Source organism: Natator depressus, chromosome 6, assembly GCF_965152275.1.
Source record: "Natator depressus isolate rNatDep1 chromosome 6, rNatDep2.hap1, whole genome shotgun sequence".
Taxonomy (NCBI): Eukaryota; Metazoa; Chordata; order Testudines; family Cheloniidae; genus Natator; species Natator depressus.
Window position 1 is genome coordinate 29,887,287 of NC_134239.1, and position 21,382 is coordinate 29,908,668.

Sequence of the window (21,382 nt, forward strand, 5' to 3'; positions counted from 1 at the left end):
TTTCAAAAGTAACTTGTGGTTTTGAGTGCCTTCATTTTTGGGTACCTGAATTGAGATGGCTTTTAATGGGGCCTGATTTTTTCAGAAGGCAGATGTTCAATCTTTTTGAAAATCAGCCCCCTCAGGTGGTCTCAGCTTGAACATTCAATATCACTAGTTACTCCTGAAAAATGTAGACTTTTGTATATTTTTGCTCTGGTGATGAGCACATGGTAAATAGACTGCTAAAGTTTAGCAGACAAATATGAAAATTAAAAGCTCTAGAAGCGGTAATACAGAAAATGTGTGATAGAAATGAAATGTTTCTACCAATAGACTCAATAACTTCTGTTGAGTTTGGTGACTCAGCAAGCCAGTGCTTTATTTTGCAAGAGATAATTTGTAATAGATTATTTGATATACCCTGACTCTGTTAGAGGTTAAAATTCCTAGAGTGTGGGAGACTAATGGAAGAACAAATAAGTCTATGAATGACATCCATGGGTTACAGCAGTGCTAAGAAAGCCCATAACTGGCTTTCCCTGGATTTACATCACGGAAGGTTCCATTTAAAATAATAGGTAATGAGGGCTATCGATATATTTTAGGTTTCAGAGTAGCAGCTCTGTTAGTCTGTATCTGCAAAAAGAAAAGGAGTACTTGTGGCACCTTAGAGACTAACAAATTTATTTGAGCATAAGCTTTCGTGAGCTCAAATAAATATCTTTTAGGCAACTTTTGTCATGATATGCACAAGCTAATCATTTTTCTCTTATGCCCTTGCTTTAACTTTTTCTCCACTTTCCTCCTGAGATGTATCTTGACTGTTGTGATAATCCTCTTCGAATAGATAAAGAGCCAAATTCAGTCCTGGCACAGCTCCATTGAAGTCAATGTATTTGCTCCTCCTTACATAGGGTCTGAATTTGGACTATATAGCAGCGTAACCTGTAAATATGTAGGGTGAAATCCAGACACATTGAAATCAATGGGAGTTTACTACTGGCTTCAGTGAAGCCAGGATTTCGCCTGCAGTCTTTTTCCCCTTCTTTCTTTTGCTATAGGAGGGAAAAGGCAGTGTTGCTGGACTCGCTTCATCTGGAGGAAGGGACAATAAAGAGAAGAAAGTCTTCATTAGTTTGATTGGTTCAAGGGGCATGGGATGCAGGTCTGTAGATGAGTCCCATTTAATATGGTTTGCAAGAAACATTGGTAATTTGTGGGGTGAGAAATGCAGAAGAGTCTTTGTTTACACCCCTAGTTGTGTAGTATCAGCACAAGATACATACAAGCTAATATTTTGACAAAAATGTGGGAATACCTTTGTACAATGTGTTATTTAAACACTTAATACTGCAGCATAAATGTCTACTTGCCAAATTCTACACCTCCATTTAGTGCCTCTTTAAGTCACTACAAAAGAACTACTGTTGATCTGTGTTTAACCATGTTCAAAATGGAAAATGTGACCAGCTTATTTCAAAAAGACACCTAGAACATAGTATAGGAACTTTTTTTTTCTTTTAATTACTTATAAATCAAAAGAAAAGAATTATTTATTTTTATTGACAATGTATGTGTCTAAGGGTAAAATTTTAAAAAGCATGTAAGTGACTTAGGAGCCTAAGTCCAAATTTCAAAAGCAGGTACATTATTTAGGTGTCTACGGGCTAGATATTTTTAAAGGGTATTTGTATACCTAATGATGCAGATAGGTGCCTAGTGGAATTTTCAAAAGTGCCTGAGGGCCACTGATTTCATTGTCCGGTGCACAGGGTCACACTGCCATTCAAATTTGGCCCAGCTGTCCCTCCATCTGTCTTTGAGAGCCAAGCTTCTCTTCTGTGCTGCTGCCCTGCTTTGGAAAGCAGGCTGCAATCCTGGGAAGAATGTACCCAAGCTGCAACTTTAACAAACTGTGACTCCAACTTTTGAACCAAAAAAAAAAAAATCACAAGTTTCTTACAGCCCTTATTCATAATGTGATTCACTCTTTCCAAAGCTCTCCATCCTACTTTTGGCACCAAAATTACTCAGTTGGTCTTAATTCACACTTTTTTTTTAAATCGATTTAAGCAAAATCAAAATAGGGCACTTTTATTAAAAAATGAGTTCCTACCCCCAGACTTGCACTGAAAAAACAAAAAGTATGATTTAAAACTCATATAATTATTTTGGTGCAAGTTTGTGTACAGACCAGCTCTTAGCCAGACAGGCGCCATACTTAACATCTTTTAATACTCTCTATGATCTTGTGCGCTTGCACTGAATGTGATTTTTTTTTGGTCAGAAAAAGCTTAGTAAATACGCTGACCTCTTTTTCATGCTTAAGGGTATATCTGTACTTCAAGCTGGGGGGAGGGGGGGGTTGCGATTCACAGCTCAAGGAGAAATATTCACGTTCACTCTGATCAAGCTAGCGCACTAAAAATAGAGTGTAGCCAGGGTGGCACAAGCCACAGGAAAGGCTAGCTGCCACGAGTATGTGCCTGGGGTCTCAGACGGGAATGTACTTGGGGCAGTTATCCCTTGAGCTGCTCACGCTCTCATAGCTACCCTGTTTGTAGCATACTAGCTCAATCAGAGCTAGTGTGGGTATGTCTCCTTGAGCTGGGAGTCACACCCGCAGCTCATAGTGTAGACATACCCTAACAAAGAACTGTTCAAGGATCATCTGTGAAATTAAGAATAATCAGTTACCTTATTATTGGGGATCATTTACTGCCGCTGCTGAACATATGTGGTATAGTATGTCTTGATCTATAGATTTTTTTTTTTTTTAAATGCTGGTAGCAGCAGTAAAGGGGTTAATCTTTCTATCCCCACACAAAATGATTCTGCAATCAGAACATAACATTTTATTTTAAAAAGAACCATTCCTTTCTATGATAGTATGATTTACAAAATTTAAATCAGATAATTAGAAAGAATGATAATATAAGGTTATATGGCAAAGCATTGTGTAACCCACACACCTTCTGGATGTGGTGTTCTGTCCCATCTAGTGGCACCTAGACCACTTAGAGAGAGGTTAATGAGTCTGCTCTACAGCCTGAGCTAACAGGCAGTTGGCTTTTAGTTCTTGCGGTAGAGGCTCATGCACTAAGCTCCAGAGGTCCCCAATTCTATCCCGCCCACCGACGACTGGGGTCTGTTGGAGTTACAATTGCACAGATGGGATGAGTTTGAAAAAAAAAAGCTTATTCTGACTGGGCATGATTCTCTTATTTGTACTTGTGTAAATCAGGAGCAATCCTAAAATCAGTGGAGTTACCCAAGTGTAAATTGGTTGTGAGTGGAGAATCAGGTCCACCATGTAGATGTGATGTTAGCATTTATGATTTATCATATTCCCTCAAATGTACCATATACCTATAATAAAATACCCATTAAGCCTTTTTATGATGCACGGAAGTAATTTTTATACTATCATATTTAACTTTGAATTCATAAAGTAGCTACTCCGTATTAATATGAATTAACTAAATGTGGAAGGGATGTTTGGTTTTGGTTTTGGTTCATTTGTTTTTAGGAAACAGTGCAGACTTTATGGGAGGAAAACTGTTTAGAACATTGAATATAGCAATTTCTCCAGCTTGCCATATTCTAATTAGTAATAGACATTAGAGGAGTGTAGGAGGAAAAAAATATCATATTACTTCATGTTTTATGGTCATACTTCTTATGGCTTAGAAAAAACAACTTTATGCTCTTTGTACTGTTCTGTTTATAACTGTATGAAAATACACTCCTGCCACATGAACTCTGGGCCGGATTTACAAAGATATTTAGATGCCCTAAGACAGGGGTTCTCAGGACAAATTATTTGGTTGGCTTAGAGTGCGGCCAACAACTCTTGCTGGTGGCCGCTATCACACTTCTCTCTAAAATATTTAATTAGTTGTTTTAGGAAAAACAAATAAATATGCACATATACACGTCCAAATCATTGTAGTTCATTTATTGCTAGCTAGTAAGTCAGTTGTGAAAAGTGATATTAACAAACATGCAAGTACTGTATCACTTTTCAGAGCAGACTTACTCAGCCCTGGCAAGGCTGGGGACAAATTAAGCCCTTGATGGGCGGTCAGGGGAGACAGTGAGGACCAGGGGCAATGGGGCTGGAGAGGTGGCCGGGGAAGGCAGCAGGAGGCTGCAGCCTGAAGTACCACGGTTGGTGGACAGAGCCCAAAGCTGCATGGCTGGAGCCTGGGGCCTGCTGCCGTGCAGCCAGAGCCTGGGGCTGGTGCTCGAAGCCCCGCAGCTGGAGCCTGCCGCCCTGCCATCCCAGGGCTGAAGCCCAAAGGCTGAGTCCCACTGCCCCAGGAAGGTGGGGAATTCACTGGCTACCTGCTCCTCCAGCGTTGTGCCCCTGGTGTCTCGGGGAGGGGGAATGCTGACTATATCCTGGTAGTGAGGAAGCCAGAGCAGTCTCCTAGATTCTCTGTAATATAGTAATTATTATAATGTATCAATTGTTTATAACAGCATTCCAACACTGATGGTTTCTGCATATGCATATAAATGACTGATGTTAACATGTTATTGGCTCAAGCTAGGAGGAGTGTTTTAAGGCTGTTTATGGCTTTAGTTTACAGAATTACTAACAGCAAATCCAGTTATGGAGAATCTAAACTTTTTAATCTTTGTATGTCCGTAATCACATAATGAAATAATATATCCCCTTTTGTTTTTTGTTGAAGTCTCAGTCCCTGAAGATTAAATACATTTAGATTGGTTCTCTGTTCAGTTAAGTTCTTGACTTCATCGCAGGGGTTCTCACAAGAAATTTTTTGGTGGCTTCAGAGTGCGGCCACTAAGTCTTGCTGGTGGCCGCACTGGCACTTTTTCCTAAAATACTTGATTAACTTTAGGAAAAACAGATAAATAGCACATATACACATCCCCATCATTGTAATTTATGTAGGGTTGGGGTTTTTTTGCAGACTCAATAATAAAAATACTACTGTGAAAAGTGATATTTGTATGTTTGTTAATATCAATCACTTTTTACAGGACACATAGTAGTGATCTGGAAGGCTATGAAAAGTGATACTTGTGTGTCTGTTAATATCACTTTTCTCAGCAAGTTTCAGAACAAATTAAGCCCTGGATGAGGGGGAGGGGTCAGAGGCAGTGGGGACATGGTGGGATGGATATGGGCCGGGGGCGGTAATGGGGGCACAAGGCGATGGAGGAGTAGATGCAGAGCCAGGTAGACAGTGGAGTCCAGGGGCGATGGAGAAGGGGGCATGGATGCGGGGCCAAGAGAGAGGAGGGTGGGTTGTGAGCCCTCAGCTGCGCGACTGGAGCCGGGGGTTGGTGCCCACTGCTGTGTGGCCAAGTGCCCCATGGCCAGAGCCTGGATCTGGAGGCAGGAGCTGCATGGCTGGGGAGGGGGTCAGTGCCTGGAGCAGAAGCTGCACGGCTGGGGCAGGGAGTTGGAGCCCCAGGCCAATGCCTCCTGCCATGCGGCCAGACCACGGAGCTAGGTGCTGGACTCCGGCGCTGCGTGGCCAGATCCAGGGGTCAGTGCCCACTGCCATGGGCTGAAGCCAGCGCCTGCTGCAGGGGATTGGCACCTGAGGCCAGCGTCTGCTGCTGCACGCTTGGGGCTGGGGATCGGTGCCTGAAGTGCAGCCAAAGCCAAGTGTTGGCTCCTGAAGTCCCATGGCTGGAGCCCCTGGTCCACACAGCCGGGCTTCCTAAGTCCCACCACTGGAGCCCACCTCCCAACCACCCCAGGGCTGAAGCCTGAGCCTCATTTTCCCCCCCCTTTTCCCCCTCCCCGGTACTGTGCTCCTGCAGTGTTGTGTTGTGCCCCACCTGTCTCCAGGGGCCGTGCAGGGCTGTGCATCCAGGAGGAACAGGGAGGGAGGGGGCAATGCTTTGCCTCCTGCCCCACCATCAGTGCTCAGGAAGCTGTCGTGGCTGCAGGGAAACCCCCTGGTGGCCGCATTTGAGAAACTTTGCCAGCTAAGCACCTAATAGAATTTACAAAAGCACCATAACTCAATAGACCCCTAACTCCCATTGACTTTCAATGGGAGTTCGGCACCTAACTGAGGCACTTTTGAAATTCCCACTAGGTGCCTATCTGCATCTAAATACTTTTAGTAAATCTGGCCCCTTACCTTTTATACTTACCTTTATTCAGATGGTCTCTGTATCTTTGGTTCACCAGCGCTATAAGATGAAATACCATTTCTATGCAATGTGCATTCACATTGTACTGACCAGCATTATATTTCTGTGCACTCTTCATGTTTTCATTTGTTACCCAGCCACTGAACAACTTGAAGCAGCTAATTAAGGGAATAAAGCTGGTTGCAAACTTAGAAAGATGGACAGTGCATCTGCCTGATGCAGGAGAAGCAGCAGTCAGTCAGCATGCTTCAGAAATCTTTGCCATATTTGGTCAACACATTTTCTTAGCTGCAGCTTGAGGATTTTTACCCCAGAAGTATGGGGTATAGAGGGTTTCCTGCCTGTGACTTCCCTCTTGGTGTGGTCTATAGTTCTGAAGAATGGTATTCTGTTATACATAACCGAGTGATAGCGCAGATGTCCTCAGCACCCTAAATGAACATGCAAGCAATTACTCGTTCACTAACGTGTTTTATGTGGAATAGTTGCTCAGCTGGCGTAGATTGATATAGCTCCCTTGACTTCAATGCCAATTTACATCAGCAAAGGATCTGGTCAAAAATATTTTTATCATAGTCTTGCTCTCCTATCAGCTTATTGTGATAAGTGTAGTGCATAGACAATGTGACCAACTGGAAAAACAATATTGGCTGTGACAGGATATGCTGTCATGAGAATATTAAATCCAGTGGGTCACATCCTAAGCTGATGTAAATTAACAAAGTTCCATTGATTTCAGTGGAGCTATCATAGAATCATAGAATATCAGGGTTGGAAGGGACCTCAGGAGATCTAGTCCAAGCCCCTGCTCAAAGCAGGACCAATCCCCAGTTAAATCATCCAACAGATTTTTGCCCCATATCCCTAAATGGCCCCTTCAAAGATTGAACTCACAGCCTTGGGTTTAGCAGGCCAATGCTCAAACCATTGAGCTATCCCTCTCCCCACTATGGTGAGTTACATCAGCTGCGGATATGGCCCAGTGTGTTTTTCAAAAATCAGTGAGAAATACAGGAGGCAAATATCAAGAAATACCTAACCTAGAAGTGGACAATGGTTCAGCATGTATGATGTCTTCTTTGTATGGTGTTATCCTATATCATTTGTTTTCTCTGTTTACCCCAGCATTTCCAGTGGTCCAACACAAAAACCAGGCATTTTTATCAGCAATATTAAACCAGGTTCTCTTTCTGCTGAGGTGGGGCTGGAGGTGAGTATGTTGTCCTCCAAGTGAGATGTTACAGGGTCATTTTATTTTGTAGTAATTTCATTCAGCGATCTGGGATCCATTGGTGAAGTCATGTTCTGTGATCTTTTTCAGCAGGAGAGGAAAAACGTGTAAGGATACTCATAACAAAGAAAGAGTCATATGCTATGTTTTAATTATTTCTTATAGATTGGTGATCAGATTGTTGAAGTAAATGGAGTGGATTTCTCTAATGTGGACCACAAAGAGGTGGGGAAAAGAGTTTTTATTTCGCCCCATTATTCTATTTAAATTAAATGTCTTGTGTATGGAAAGTTCCCAGCAGTTATGTTCCGCATACTGGGTACTAAACGACTTTTTAATTTAGTAGAGAAAAACATAACAAGAGCCAATGGCTAGAAGATAAAACCAGACAAATTCGAGTTAGGAATAAGACACAAATTTTTAACAATGGTGGTGATTAACCATTGGAACAAATTTCCCAAGGGAAATGGTGAATTCTTCATCTCCTGATGTCTTCAAATCAAGACTTGGATGTCTTTCTGGAAGATACGCTTTAGCCAAACAAGTTATTTGGCTTAACACAAGTGCAATTGGATGGAATTCTGTGGCCTGTGTTATGCATGAGGTCGGAATAGATGATCTAATAGTCCCTTCTGACCTTAAAATCTATAAAACTCTCAGTAGGAAAACTATCCTACTTCTTCTTTCTCTTTCTTCTTTATATACATAACATTTTTACACTGAAACGGACTTTTTCACTTTGGTTTTGTAGGCTGTGAGAGTGTTAAAAAGCAGTCGAACCCTAACTATTTCCATTGTATCAGGAGCCGTAAGTAATGAACCTATAGAAGCGGAAAGCATGTGAAAAAACTGTAGGCAATAATAAATAATACAATAGTCTTTGTTTCAACATAACTTCATGTTCCCTTTTTGAATGCCCTGATCCAAAGCCAATTAAAGTCAACAGGAATCTTTCCATACACTTCAATAGGCTTTGGCTCGAAGTCACTAAAAGGGCCTGATACAAAAATCAAATCCAATTTTGCCAGCAAAGAAAACAGCTAGAACGCTAACTCAAGTTTAATGCAAGACAATGGATCAAATTCTGCACTCACTTGCACCAGTGTAAATCTACTGAAGTCAGGGAGCCAGATACTACTCTCACACTGGTGTAGATCACAAGTAAATCCATTGAAGTCTGTAGTATAAAACTAGTGCATGTGACCTCATGGTCCACATTTTCTAGTCTACTAAGGATACTTTGGAATGCTTTGGTGGTATGAAGCAGCCTTTGAGCCAGCTTCATTGGTCCATGGTGGATTCCCTCTATCTAGGAAATCCTCTGCTGGTGCAGAACTGCAATAGTGACTCCTATGTTACTTCTCTGTTTCTAGGGGAAAGAGGATGCAACCAATATCCCCCTCTGCCTGGTAATCTCTGGCTGTTGGGACAGCCCTTAGTGGCTGTGTAGCCAATGTAAAACAGAGCAAGCCACAGGCTTTTCTATCTTATACTAAGGTCCCGACCAATGGCTTGACAGCCCCAAGATCAGGGTAGCTGAAAGCCACATTTGCACTCTGAGCTCCAGAGCTGTGCTGAGCTCTGCTTGGATGCAGACGGGAATTGGGATAGTGCACATCTAATGATCTATATGGTCTCAAAATTTGCTTTGCACTGCTAGATTTGGCCAAGCTAGTATCATTTGCAATAGTTTTTTAATTATTTGTTTGAGAATTATGCTAAGTGTACTCTAGCAGAATAACGTTGGGACTGTGAGCCTGTTCCCATATATTTACCAATGGCCAAAATGCCTATTGATTTAAGTGAGAGCAGGATTGAGCCTCAGTAAAGTCCTAGGCCAATTAACTCCTATCGTAAATGTTAATTCCAGTGGCATTGCATCAGAAATGAATTTGGTCCTTTTTCTCAACTAATAAACATAATGTGCCACTTCTAATGTTTTGTACGATAGTAGTGTGCCCTTTTAGGGCCTGATCTAAAGGCCATTGAAGTCCGTCAGAATATTTTCATTGACGTCAATGGGATTTGAATAATTGTTCAACTGTTTAAACCCTCTTAGAGTAAACTTTAGGGCCCCATACAATAAATACTGAAGTAACACGTGCAGATCACAGGCAGTACATGAATCTTAATATTTACTTGTTACCAGTTCTTGTATAGCTGAAATAAATAGGGGAAACAACATCTAGTACAGTATCTAAGGGCTAATGTTCATGGCATAAGCACACAAAACAATAAATAGTATTCTTTGGCTGATTAAATGCCTTTGATAACAGCAGAAACCAGTTATTGCTGACATTCTCCATTCCCAAGAGCATTATTACCTTTGCAGTTATACAAAAGAACATTCAACAAATCAGAGTGCCAAACTAAAATGTTTTTCTTGCCATTTGAGGATTTGAAAGGTCTGTTCTGCTGTTTTCTCAGTGTCTCCATTGACGCAATTTTGAAGGACAGAGCACTTAGGTGAATGATTGTTTGAGGGAGGGCTCTAAAAGAGGATATTTTGAGGGCAGAGCCAAAAAATGGCTTCTATGGAAATGAAATGATGTGGCCAAAAACGTCAAAGGGCAGCTGTGCATGGACAGTACCCAACTGAACAAACAGATGTGCATAAAGAAATGCAGATTTTTGCAAACACAAACAGATGCAGATACTGTTAACATTTGGCCCATAGCATAATAAGAATTTCACTGTCACTTGTCATAAAATCACAGAGTCTTAGAAATTAGAGATGGGAAAATACTATTCGATTAGTCACCTCAATCCCCTACCAGCATACTCATTTAAACAATTAAAATGCAGGCCACTTAGGAGTGGGATAATGTGTGGTGATTTCTGAAGTATAGTTGGGTGAAATCCATCTGTTGTCTAACTACTCTGTGAACATCTTTCCAATATTCAGCCATTAGTATTTGGTCATGCACAGTGGGTAATAGGCTTCATGCTCTGCTTCATGCACAATGATTTTACATAAGTGACTCTCATGAAAGCTAAAAAGCTACACTTCTAAACTCCCTGATGTTTTAAGCACTAGAAATATTTATGAATGACCAGAATGTACATGCCATTGGTAGGAGAACCAAATACTCCATCTACTGTACCTTAGGGTTTTATATTGGTCGCCAGCACCAATGTATCTGAGCACTTTGTACATATCTGATCACTTTTCCTCAAGAGTCTATCCATTTAAAAGTCAATACACTTAGCCCAATGTAAATATGTGCAAATCATACATTTCTAGCAGCAGCAGGAAAGCGCATGTGGAGTTAAAAAAAAGCACCATGCACAGACCAGAATTCTATCCCCTGGATGACTTTGGCCATCCAACATTCATGGGAAGTAGCCTCATCCAGAGACATGGGGATTTATCGAAATAACTCACTTTTGTCCTACTAAATATAATAGTCCACAGGCCTTGTAAACTTCATTTAAATAAACATTCCAGGCTGGATTCTCAACAGCAGACACAGGGGCTTAAGGAGCTCGTTACATCCAGTGCTAATCAGCGCCAGTAGACTCTGGAGGTGCTGGGGACCTATTCTAACTTTTATGCCATTGGCATTAGGTCCTTTCTGTAGTGGAACTCTGCTCTGCCACACCTTACCCCTGCCCCGGACATGCCCCCTTTGTCTCCTGACACACCCCCTATTCTAGGGATGAGGGGAGGCTGCCATAGGAGCTATGGTGAGTTCTCTTCTGTTTCTTCTCCAGATCCATCCACTTGGAGCCTGAGCGAAGTGGAGAATCCAGCCCTCCTAATTAACACATATTTTTCATTGAAGCAAACCCAGGCACATATGACCAGCCTTTGAATATTCAAGAGCATCACAGTTTTAAGACAACTGCACCTGTATTTCTGTCTGTGGTCCACCAAGGGTACTCACTTTAGGCTTCCCGCTCCTAGCCATCACGTCTCCTGGGCGGAGACTAGTGTGTCACTCTTTTCTGACCAGGATTTTTAAGGCTGCACAGCTCTCTGGTTTACAATGCACTATCCACAGCAAGCCAGACTGCCTACACAGGGCAGTACCTGTGCTTTGATTTCTCTCTTAAGGCTATGACTAGCATACTTGCCAGCAGTCACAAGTTACCATACAGAGCAAGCATATTTATTCTTAAAGTGAAAGCATTACAGAGAAGGCATATTAAAAACAATAAAAGTTCCTATATGTGTGCTAAAATCTTATCAGAGGTCACCCATCAGACTTATGGGGCAAAAGTAGGTCAAGTCCTTCCTACCCTTCTGCAAGGATGCAAGGGGGAGGGAGGGGGTGCTGGGCTGGGACAGAAGGCCCTGTCTGTTTTCTGGATCAGAAAGAAGGTCCTGAGTCAGTTTAAACTCAGGCTACTTATCCAAAAGTCCTTTCTTTGTCTGTTGGTGTCTGGAGAATCTAGTTTGAACTAGTAAATGCGAGCCTTCCCAGAAGGCGGGGTTACAACGTGGCTGATTTGCCTTAATCACCACCTACTGTCTCTAATTCCTGGAGGAGCTGTAGTAGCCCTCCCCGATGGAGTAGAACACAGTCAGATGTAACCTGTTCATTTTTAAAAAATGGACCCGAAAGGCACTGCTTGGGTTGCAATATCTGTCACATCTCCCCCCAGAGAGGTTACTTACAATCCTCATAACACATTAACTTAATACAAGAAGCTTTTGCAAGGTCTTTGCAGGAAATTGCCCTATCAGTCACAAAAGGCCCCCATCAAACAGCTCCATTATGTTACCCCTGTTGTTTTTAGATGAAAATATTCCATATGTTTTATTTGAACTATAAATTCAAACGGAAGAGAACAAAGAAACAGACAAGATGATGTGACTAGCCTTGTTTCCCACTCCTGTTCCCTTTGGATCCTTATTCACTCATACTGAGATAGTGATGCTTGCACATCCACGCAGGCATAACACCTCTGACACTGCAGGAATAGAAAACAGGTGTGAGAATGGATGTGTTTCACCACACTGTGTGCATGCTCCGATTATAAAGTAAAATGACTGGTATTGAAGAAAAGTGGGGGCTTTCTCCTGGGAGACGTTGAGCACTTCTGACTCGGTTAGAAGCATTCTCTCTTCCCTTTGACTTTAGCAGGAACTGAGGGTGCACAGCACCATATAGGAGGTGCTCAGCACATCACAGATTGGGACCCAAGTTGCTCACAGCCCTGACATGTTTGATCATTGCTATTTGGAAACTGTGTTATAGAAGGTGTTACTTGGTAGAAGTGATGGGAGGAAGCAATTTAATGTACATTTATGGTAGCAGCTTTGGAGGTTGTGGTTTTTTTAGGGGAAATAAGTTAACTCAGATTTTTAGTGATGAATTTGTTTTTATGCTGTGATTGAAGGGGAGAGAGCTGTTCATGACTGAGGACGAGAGGCAGCGAGAGGCGAGTCTTCGTGAACAGGAGCGCCAGGAGTTAATGCATCAGAAACGGCTTGCATTAGAGACTAACAAACTCCTCAAAGAGCAGCAAGAGAAAGAGAGACAGTAAGTGCTTTAGATGGAGGGAGATCTGTTCAACTTTCCTTTCACTTGGAACTGGCAATAATGACTGCGAAATAATGGCGAGGACACTCTCGAATAACATTAATTCTTTTGCTGCTGAGAGACTCTCCTCCAATTCCCTTTTCTGTTGGTGTTGTGGGCACTTTGGAACTTCAGAGCTAAGATCCTTCTGTATTCATCATCTCAAGGAATGTGCCAGTGACACACACACACACACACACACACACACACACACACGCACGCTCTCTCTCTCATATATATACAGAATGAATGAATACAGAAGGATCTTAGCTCTGAAGTTCCAAAGTGCCCACAACACCAACAGAAAAGGGAATATATATAAATAAAACACACACACACACAAACTGTATATATAAAACCATAGGGTAACAAATGAGGGCTGTCAGTATTTTGCAGATACCAAACCTGGAGGGAGGGAACCAGCAGCCGCAGGAGATAGTGGGTCTGAAGACTCTCTGGCTCTTATCCCTTCCTGGCAGTAGGAAACCAAAGTGGGAGGGGCTGGGAAAGGATTGTCATCTGACCAGCAGGAGAATGAGGGTGCAGGGGCATGGTAGGATCAGAAGACATGGTAGGAGAGAGCCACAGCAGGTGGGACAAGACTGTTTTGGGGAGCAGTGATAGGGTGAAGAGTGATATCTGGACCATACCCAAGTGCCCACTACCACACAAAGCAGGCTGCCCGAGTACTTGAAGACTTGCCTTTTTCCAAGGGGATATGTCATACAAAGAGAACTCTAACAACAGCTGTCCCCACATACATTGCATTATAGGCAAACTGGTTGTTTTTAAACAGCCCCATTTACCTTTACCGAGGTCTTGTAGGTATCGGGTCACAACATTCTACCCATATAAAATTCAATACAGTGACATCAAGGTAAATCTCTGCCCATAAAATGTTTCTCAGTAAAACACCTATATGGTTGAAATCGGCATGTAAAGCATCTAGTTCCTGGATGGTTTTGGAGAGACTCTTAGGGCTACATCCTGAGGTGTACTTATAGAGAAAAAGGGGCAAGCAAGGAGTTCTTCTTCCCCTCCCATTTCTTGCAGCTGTAGTACATCTCACAAGAGCCGTTAGTGTGCTCTGGACAGTGCAGAGAGTCCTTGCTCCATCTCCCCCCTCCTCCAGGGAGCTAGCCAGTGAAAAGGGCCTGGGGAGGAAACTGGGCCACGATCCCCCCTCACTGACCCAGAGTCGGAGCAGCATACCGAGGGGAGCTGTTAGATCCATCCTCCTGGATGGTGTTGATTGCTCAGCCCTGTGCGCAAGAAGCAGCCCCACAAAAGTGCACACCGTTATAGAGCACAGTGTCTCAGGTGCTTCTCCAGAGATGGGGAGAAGTGGGCACTGTCCCACTACACAGAATCTAGTTCTTATTACGTATGCTCTACTATGTGCCTATTAATAATCAGTATCTAAGGCAGACTTGCTAACTGTTTAGGAAGAATGATCTGTTGAAACAACTGAAAATACCAACTGGCTGGAGAAGGTGCGTCCTATGGTGGGTGATCAATGCTGTGGAACGTGGTTACTGTAGCCCAGTTATAAAAAGAATTGGATGCTGTCGCTCTTGTTTTCTTCACACCTTGACCAGGCAATAGAACAGGTTCTTACTGCATCTCTCGGGTAACCTCCCCATCAATATCCTTCACAGTGTTCTATTTATCACTCAATTTGTAAAACTCTGCCAGAATCCCCGGGCACAGAAATGGCTGTGTCAGAGTCCAGTGCCTTCACAAGGTCTGCAACAGCTGTAGCAGCCCTGTTTCTGGTGAGCCATTATGAAATGTTTAAATACATAAAAGGTAGCTATTTATGTCTACTGTACACTGCATCTCCAAAACGGACATGAGTAGCATTGCATTGACTTGTCTGAGCACAGCAGTCTAGACGTAAATGATCAGAACTAAAATTGCTTTGTTTTATTACATAAGACAAGCTAAATCTGAAGGTTTATCCTTGGCCACAGCAGTCGTGGCAGTGCTCAGAATCCTAAAGTAGCCAACTCCTGGCATCAGTGGCTTGTATATGGGTGATCCATGTGAGCCCTGGCAGTTTCTACAGCCTACATATATGGACAGTTAACGCGTGTTGCGCTGGAGCACTGTAGATTTACACCCCCGCTTGTCATGCAGTAAAGGCTTGTTTAGATGTGCCCTAAGACTCCAGGCTTTATCTGTTCTCAGTTTAAATAAAACAACAGATGGGTTAAACTGGGCAGCAGAACCAGATGAACACAATACTGGTCACTGCTGTAGGGATTTATTAACGTGGCAGTTTACAGTTGTTGAAAGGGAAAAAAATGAAACAGCAATTCTCCAATTGCTTCATTCCGTTGTTTCTCCCGGCACACCGCCTCTTCCCAATATCCCTGTCCTCCGCTACTTTGTTCTTAAAAGTGAAATCTCATTGCCTGCTTACTACTAACTTCTTAGAGCAGGTCTATACTGCAATAAACCCATGGCACTGAGTCTCAGAGCCTGGGTCAGCTGACTTGGGCTTGCAAGGCTTGGTTCGTGGGGCTAAAAATAGCAATGTAGACGTTCAGGCTCGGCCTGGAGCCCAGGCTCTGGGACCCTCCTCCTTGAAAGGGGAGGGTCTCAGAGCCCAAACATCTACACTGCAATTTTACAGCCCCACAGCCTGAGCCCTGCAAGCCCAAGTCAGCTGACATAGACCAGCCGCAGCTGTGTCATAGGACTTCTATTGCGTTGTAGACATACCTTTAGAGTCTTCTCTCTTTTTATACTTAGGTCAAGGAGAGTGGGGAGAACACATGTTCTCCTTGACTGCTTTTTTCTCCTTCATCTGCTCTTCCCAATGGAGGAAGAGCATAGACAAGTTATGTTCCTCTCTGTCTCCCGTTCTTTCTTTTTTCTCTGACTTCTTATCCTTATTCCTTTCCCTACTGTCTTTTCTTGCAGAAACCTGCACTTCCTCATTTTTCCCCTACTATATTCCGATTCTTCTAATTTGTATGCTGTCTCTAATTCACTCTCAACAGTATAGGCCATAAATTAGGCATAGCAAAGTTAACAAAAATAGTGGGATTTCAAGACATGATAAATCTGCACTTGATATGTGACCAGAGTCTCCCTGTACTTTGATCTACACACAGAACTGATGACAGTACTTGGATTATAGTGTGTAGAGAATAGCACAAATCAAGGGATTTACTATGTTTTTTAGTTAGATGATAAGAGAGAAACCAAGCTGTAGTGCAGGTGAAATAAAAGGTGGATAAGCGTTATTATCTCTTAACTGGCAGGAAACCCGGATTAGAAGTCAAATCTTTTGACTCTCCAGCTCACTAGAGTGGTTTACGCTCATATTTTGCATTTGGTCTACTCTGCTAAGCTTGTGGTTACGTTTACTATAGAAAGTATATTTTCAATAACTCTAAAAACCACAGTATCAACGGTGGAGAATGATGCTTTCTTCAGCTAATGCAAAAACTTTTTGATTAAATTCTCCCAGTGCATATATGTTCTCATCGATATATATTTTTGTTTTACACTAGCATACACATGGCAACTTATTTTTCTCTAAATGCAAATTGCTCTGTATTGCAGAAGGAAACTGGAAATTTCTCAAAAGGCTGCAGAAGAAGAAGAAAGATACCGAAAAGAAATTGAACAGTAAGTAATCATTTTCCTCCTGTGCTATATCTGTTGTGTAATACGCATGTAAAGAGAAATTAAATACTAGAGTTTGCCAAAAAAAAAAAAATTGTCCACGTTTTTTTCCAGCAGAACATGGCAATTTTGTCAAAATGGAATTTTTCACAGGAAATGTCTGTTTTCAATGAAAAAATTGGGGTTCAATGAAAATAGAATTTTTTCAAGTTTGAGTGACCAAAAACTGAAAAAAAATTGTATAGTCAAGTGAAAAAGTTCAGTAAAACTTCATATTTTTGCCCAAGCATCTCAAATGTTTCAGTTTTCAACAAAACCCCCAAAATCTTCATAGAAAATTTTTGATGTAAAGGAAACAGTTTTCCCTTTTCATCAAGGAATAAATGGGCAAGGAAAAAAATCAACCTTTCCTTACCTACTCTACTATATACATTTCATATCTGAATGAAATTTATCTTCAGGACTACGAGGGTGCTGTTTTAAAGCAGCTTATGATCATTCCAAATGTAGGTCATATAAAATGTTCTTTCTGGTTGAGTGACATATGCTGGAAATCTCTGCCAATTCTACAACGTCCTAGTTATTTCTCAAACTTGTGGATGACAATTTCCTAACTCAAGAAGTGTTGCATCCAGCATAGGGGAGTTTTCTATTAGACCTCACCTTGATAGATAAAGAGGAATTGATTGCAGCACTTAAAGTTAGTGGTTTGTGAGATCCAGTGATCAAGACTTGATTATATTTGTTGTATGCAAACAATAAAGTCCAAAGCAGTGACATTATGTACTGGGTTCTTTATAAGGGCCTGTTTTACAAAGCTGAAAATAACTGTGAGCCACAGCAGATGGGAGAAAAAACCCCCACAAAGATGTAAATGATCATTCAGAACTGTTTTAGAACATTTTATTAGATGCGCCAAAAGCCAGAACTGAGAGTTAAGGTTACACAGGTTAGAAAAACAGCCTGGCTTAGAGAGAGAGTTGAAAGCAGCAATAAAAATAAAAAGATATTATATAACACAAGGGTTGGGGAGAAAGGGAAAGATGATAACAATATATATAATTCAGAAGCTAGAAATTGTAGAAAATTAGTAAGGGAATCAAAAGAACTCAAAGAAAAATCTAAGGCCAGCAGAGTTAAGGACGATAAGGAAGAGTCTTTATGATAACAAGAACAAAAGGAACCCTAACTATGATGATAATGTTGTATATTCCTAGTACGTCTAGGAACAAAGAACATAGGCCAGGCTTACAGCATGGGAAACTCTATCCTGGAAAGCAGTGACTGAAAAAGACTTGGGGGCCTGGGGGATACTGAGATGAACATGAGCTTGCAGTGTGATGCTGTGGCTAAAAGGGCTAATGCAATCCTTCGATGTCAACACGGGGAGCTTTCAGTAGGAGTAGGGAAATTACCTATGTATTTGGCACTGGTACAACTGTTAGTGGTATATTGTGTCTAGTTCTGCTGTCAGCACTTCAAGAATGATACTGAAAAATTGGAGTGGATTCAGAGAGGGGCCATCAGAATGATTAAAGGAAGAGAAAATATGCCTTATAGTGAGACACTCAAGGAGCTCAACCTATTTAGATTATCAAAAGGGTAAGGGGTGATTCTGATCAGTCTATAAGTAATTACATGGCAAACAAAAATTTGATGATAGAGGGCTCATTGTTCTAGCAGACAAAAATATAACTAAATTAAGTGACTGGAATTTGAATCTAGACACATTCAGACTAGAAATAAAATGCAAATTTAGAACAGTGACGGTAATTAATTGTTGGAGCAACATACCAAGGACTGTGGTGGATCCTTCATCACTGGACATTTGTAAATCAAGAGTGGAGGCTTTTCTAAAAGAGTTGCTCTACTTACAACCACAGCTATTGGACTTGAAGCAGGCATTAATTCAAGGAAGTCCTGTGGTTTGCTTTATGCAAGAGGTTAGACTAGAGTATCATAATGGTCCCTTCTGACCTTAAAATCTATGAAGGCTTTCTGACAGCCCATCCATCAACAGTACTGAAAACAAGTTGGATGCAAATATCAATGTAATTTAAATATCGTTGTACATTTAGAACTGGAGGGGGGAAAACCAACCAATCACTATGTGGTTCACTGTTTTAATGTACGTTATTTTCTCTTCTGAACAATTTTGGCAAATTAAATGATAGTATGAAATTGGAAAATTAGTGTTGCAGATTTCCTATTCCATAATTGTTCTGATGCAGCTTTCTGTAACTGTAATTTACTCTGAAATGTTCAGACATGCCTCTCCTGTCACATTAAACAGCTTTCCACGTGCATCATTTCATTTGACTGCTTTTGATCTATCTATATTAGAAGCCGAAATCCTGCACAACAGAGAGAGCATGACCAGGGCTCTCTGAATCAGTGATGGCATGTTGGATGCGGAACAGAGTACGTTTCCCCAGCTGCCACAAGGGCCATCAGGGACCAGAGTAGCTTCTGGCAACCCCAGGATTGGGGGTCCAAAAATGCCCATACATATGCCAGCCATCCCCGCACTGGAGTCTGTGTCAGCACAGGGACGACTTCCGTCTGCAATGTTTTCCCGTTCTCATACTGTATTGAACAAATTGGTGCAATAACAGTGAAGGATGCTACATAAGCAAACGAAGAAGTCCTTTTCCAAAGCCAGCTTGTCTGCCTCACTGTCATGATGAATGCCTCTGGTATCTGCAGACTTCATCTGAACATCATAACCATTGCACCTTTGTTCCCACACATCTCTCTTCCTATTACAGTCTGTCTTGAAGTCTGGTAATAGTGTCAAGCATTTCGATATAGAGCTTTTATAGTTTCAAAGTGCTGTACAATACAAAAGTTAACAAATTAAACCTCAACACCCCTGCAAGGTAGGAGACTATTGTAATCCCCATTTTAAATATGAGAAGAGAGAGAAGATAAATGACTTGTCTCAGATTATGTATCAAGTCAGAGGTAGAGTAGGTTTTACTACACAGGAGTTCCTGACTACGAGCTTCAGGCTCAATCCATTAGAACGTGCTCCTTTCCTGTGTTAATAGCTTGAGTAGCCTTTCACCCCTTTTAAAGACTTAAGACCCTTTTCTCTGAAACTCTTTCCTTAAAATTGCTGCAGTTATCTGGTTCTGGTTCTGCTGCCTAAATTATTGTGAAGCTGATGTATCGTCATACCTGAAGTTCTTTAAGTAATCTCAGTAGCTTTATTTCAGCACTTCACAAATGCAACATCAGCGAGTGGAGTTTGCAGCTTACAAGCTCTGCTATCATTAGTGTTCATGCACATGACAGGTAACATTTTCAGAAGCACCTAAGTGATTTGTGGTATGTCTACAGAGCATTTTGGAGAGAGCCTCCCAGCCCAGGTCAACAGACTGGGGCTAGCCAGGCTTGCACAAGGGCTCTAAAAATTGCTGCATGGACAGCGCTCTGAAGTTGCAACTTACACTGGAGCTCAGGCTCTGGACTTATGCTCCCAAGTCACCTGGGTGCTTTAGCGCATGTTACCCACAATAACTATTTCAGGCTACGTGGCTGGTTTCAATGAAGAGTTTCAAAGGCTTCAGCAAGCAGTGCCACCAATACTCTCACTTCAGTGGGGTGGTACTTTGAAAATCTCTTATCAATCCTTGTGTTCTGAACATGAATACAAGTCTTTGCCTTAGCATCTCTCTGTAGCCTGCAGCCTTTCCTGGCAGAGCAAAATCTATTTAACAAAAATCTGTAACTGTACAGAATGAGTTATGCCCTGTAGTTTGCAATTTCTTTACAGAAACTAGGAAGATGGACCCTCCAAGGAAACTGTTGGCTCTGTGTCATATGTTAGTAGTACTATTTTATGAATCACCCTTCTGGCCCTATTGGCATATTGTTTTAATATTAATGTCTACTCTGCTAGCAATTACATTAGCCAGAACATGCAGGGCTACCTCTAAGTTATTGATCTTGACCCTGTTGCTACCAAATAATTTAATTACTAGTCTAACCTCCTCTGATGTATATTCAGTAGAGTTCTCTGCCTACACGTGGGCCTTTTTAAAATCTTTTTTTCAGTCTTGTAACTAACTCCAAACATTGTTTATTTGTCATGTTATGCAAATAGCAGCAACAGCAGCGGCTAGATGAGATCCAAATGCAAAGTCCATAAATTAGGGATATCATGTGGATCTGTGACACTGGAGGGCTTTGCTACCATAACCAGTGAATTACACTGTGACATGCCACAGCTGAAAATATATCTTTTACGTCACTGAGAGCTGTGCTCTATGGTACAAAATTCAGCAACAGCAGAAATGCTGCAATATATTATTGGATTGTTTGTCACTTGTGATTGCAGCAATCTTCAACAGGTTAAGAGAAATGGGAAGAAACATTCTATACAGTTATTGTTCACACATTTTTATTTTACTATCTATTTTTATTTATTAGCACAATGGCCAAGAGTGTGCTTGGCATGTTTCCATACAGGTAAAACATAATCTCCATCTCCGTGGTTTTACAATCTGATTGCAGATGTGAACAGAGTTGATAAAACAGTAGCGAGCGGGAGGATGGAAAGAGTTAAATCAAGAGGATTAGAGGGTTACTCAGCTAAAGCTATGGACAACATGGTGGAGCAAAAATTGTTTTAATAAATATAAGGAAAGTGGAATCCTTATGATTCATTTCTTGTTATTGCAATGGAGGATGTGGCTCCTGAGGAAGGATATGTCAAATATATTGTACAGACTCTGCAGTTTCAGTCAAACACTGTTTATTTGTCATGTAATGCTAATATCAGCAATAGTAGGGGCTATACTGTGTTAAATTCTCCATCATCAATCTAGATGTTTTTGCCTCTAGGCACCGAATA

General features: G+C 41.5%; 1 protein-coding gene across 4 annotated transcripts in view; it reads left to right on the forward strand.

Annotated features, from left to right (window-relative positions):
• USH1C (USH1 protein network component harmonin) overlaps nt 1-21,382 on the forward strand; it is a 100,568-nt gene that overhangs the window by 27,538 nt on the left and 51,648 nt on the right. For 3 of the 4 annotated variants that reach the window (XM_074954912.1, XM_074954908.1, XM_074954910.1), the window contains exons 8-13: nt 1,044-1,147; nt 7,252-7,336; nt 7,523-7,582; nt 8,109-8,165; nt 12,704-12,846; nt 16,462-16,527. In XM_074954912.1, the coding sequence (XP_074811013.1) occupies nt 1,044-1,147; nt 7,252-7,336; nt 7,523-7,582; nt 8,109-8,165; nt 12,704-12,846; nt 16,462-16,527 (515 nt within the window). The remainder of the gene's footprint in view (nt 1-1,043; nt 1,148-7,251; nt 7,337-7,522; nt 7,583-8,108; nt 8,166-12,703; nt 12,847-16,461; nt 16,528-21,382) is intronic. The other variant, XM_074954911.1, reaches the window with a different exon arrangement.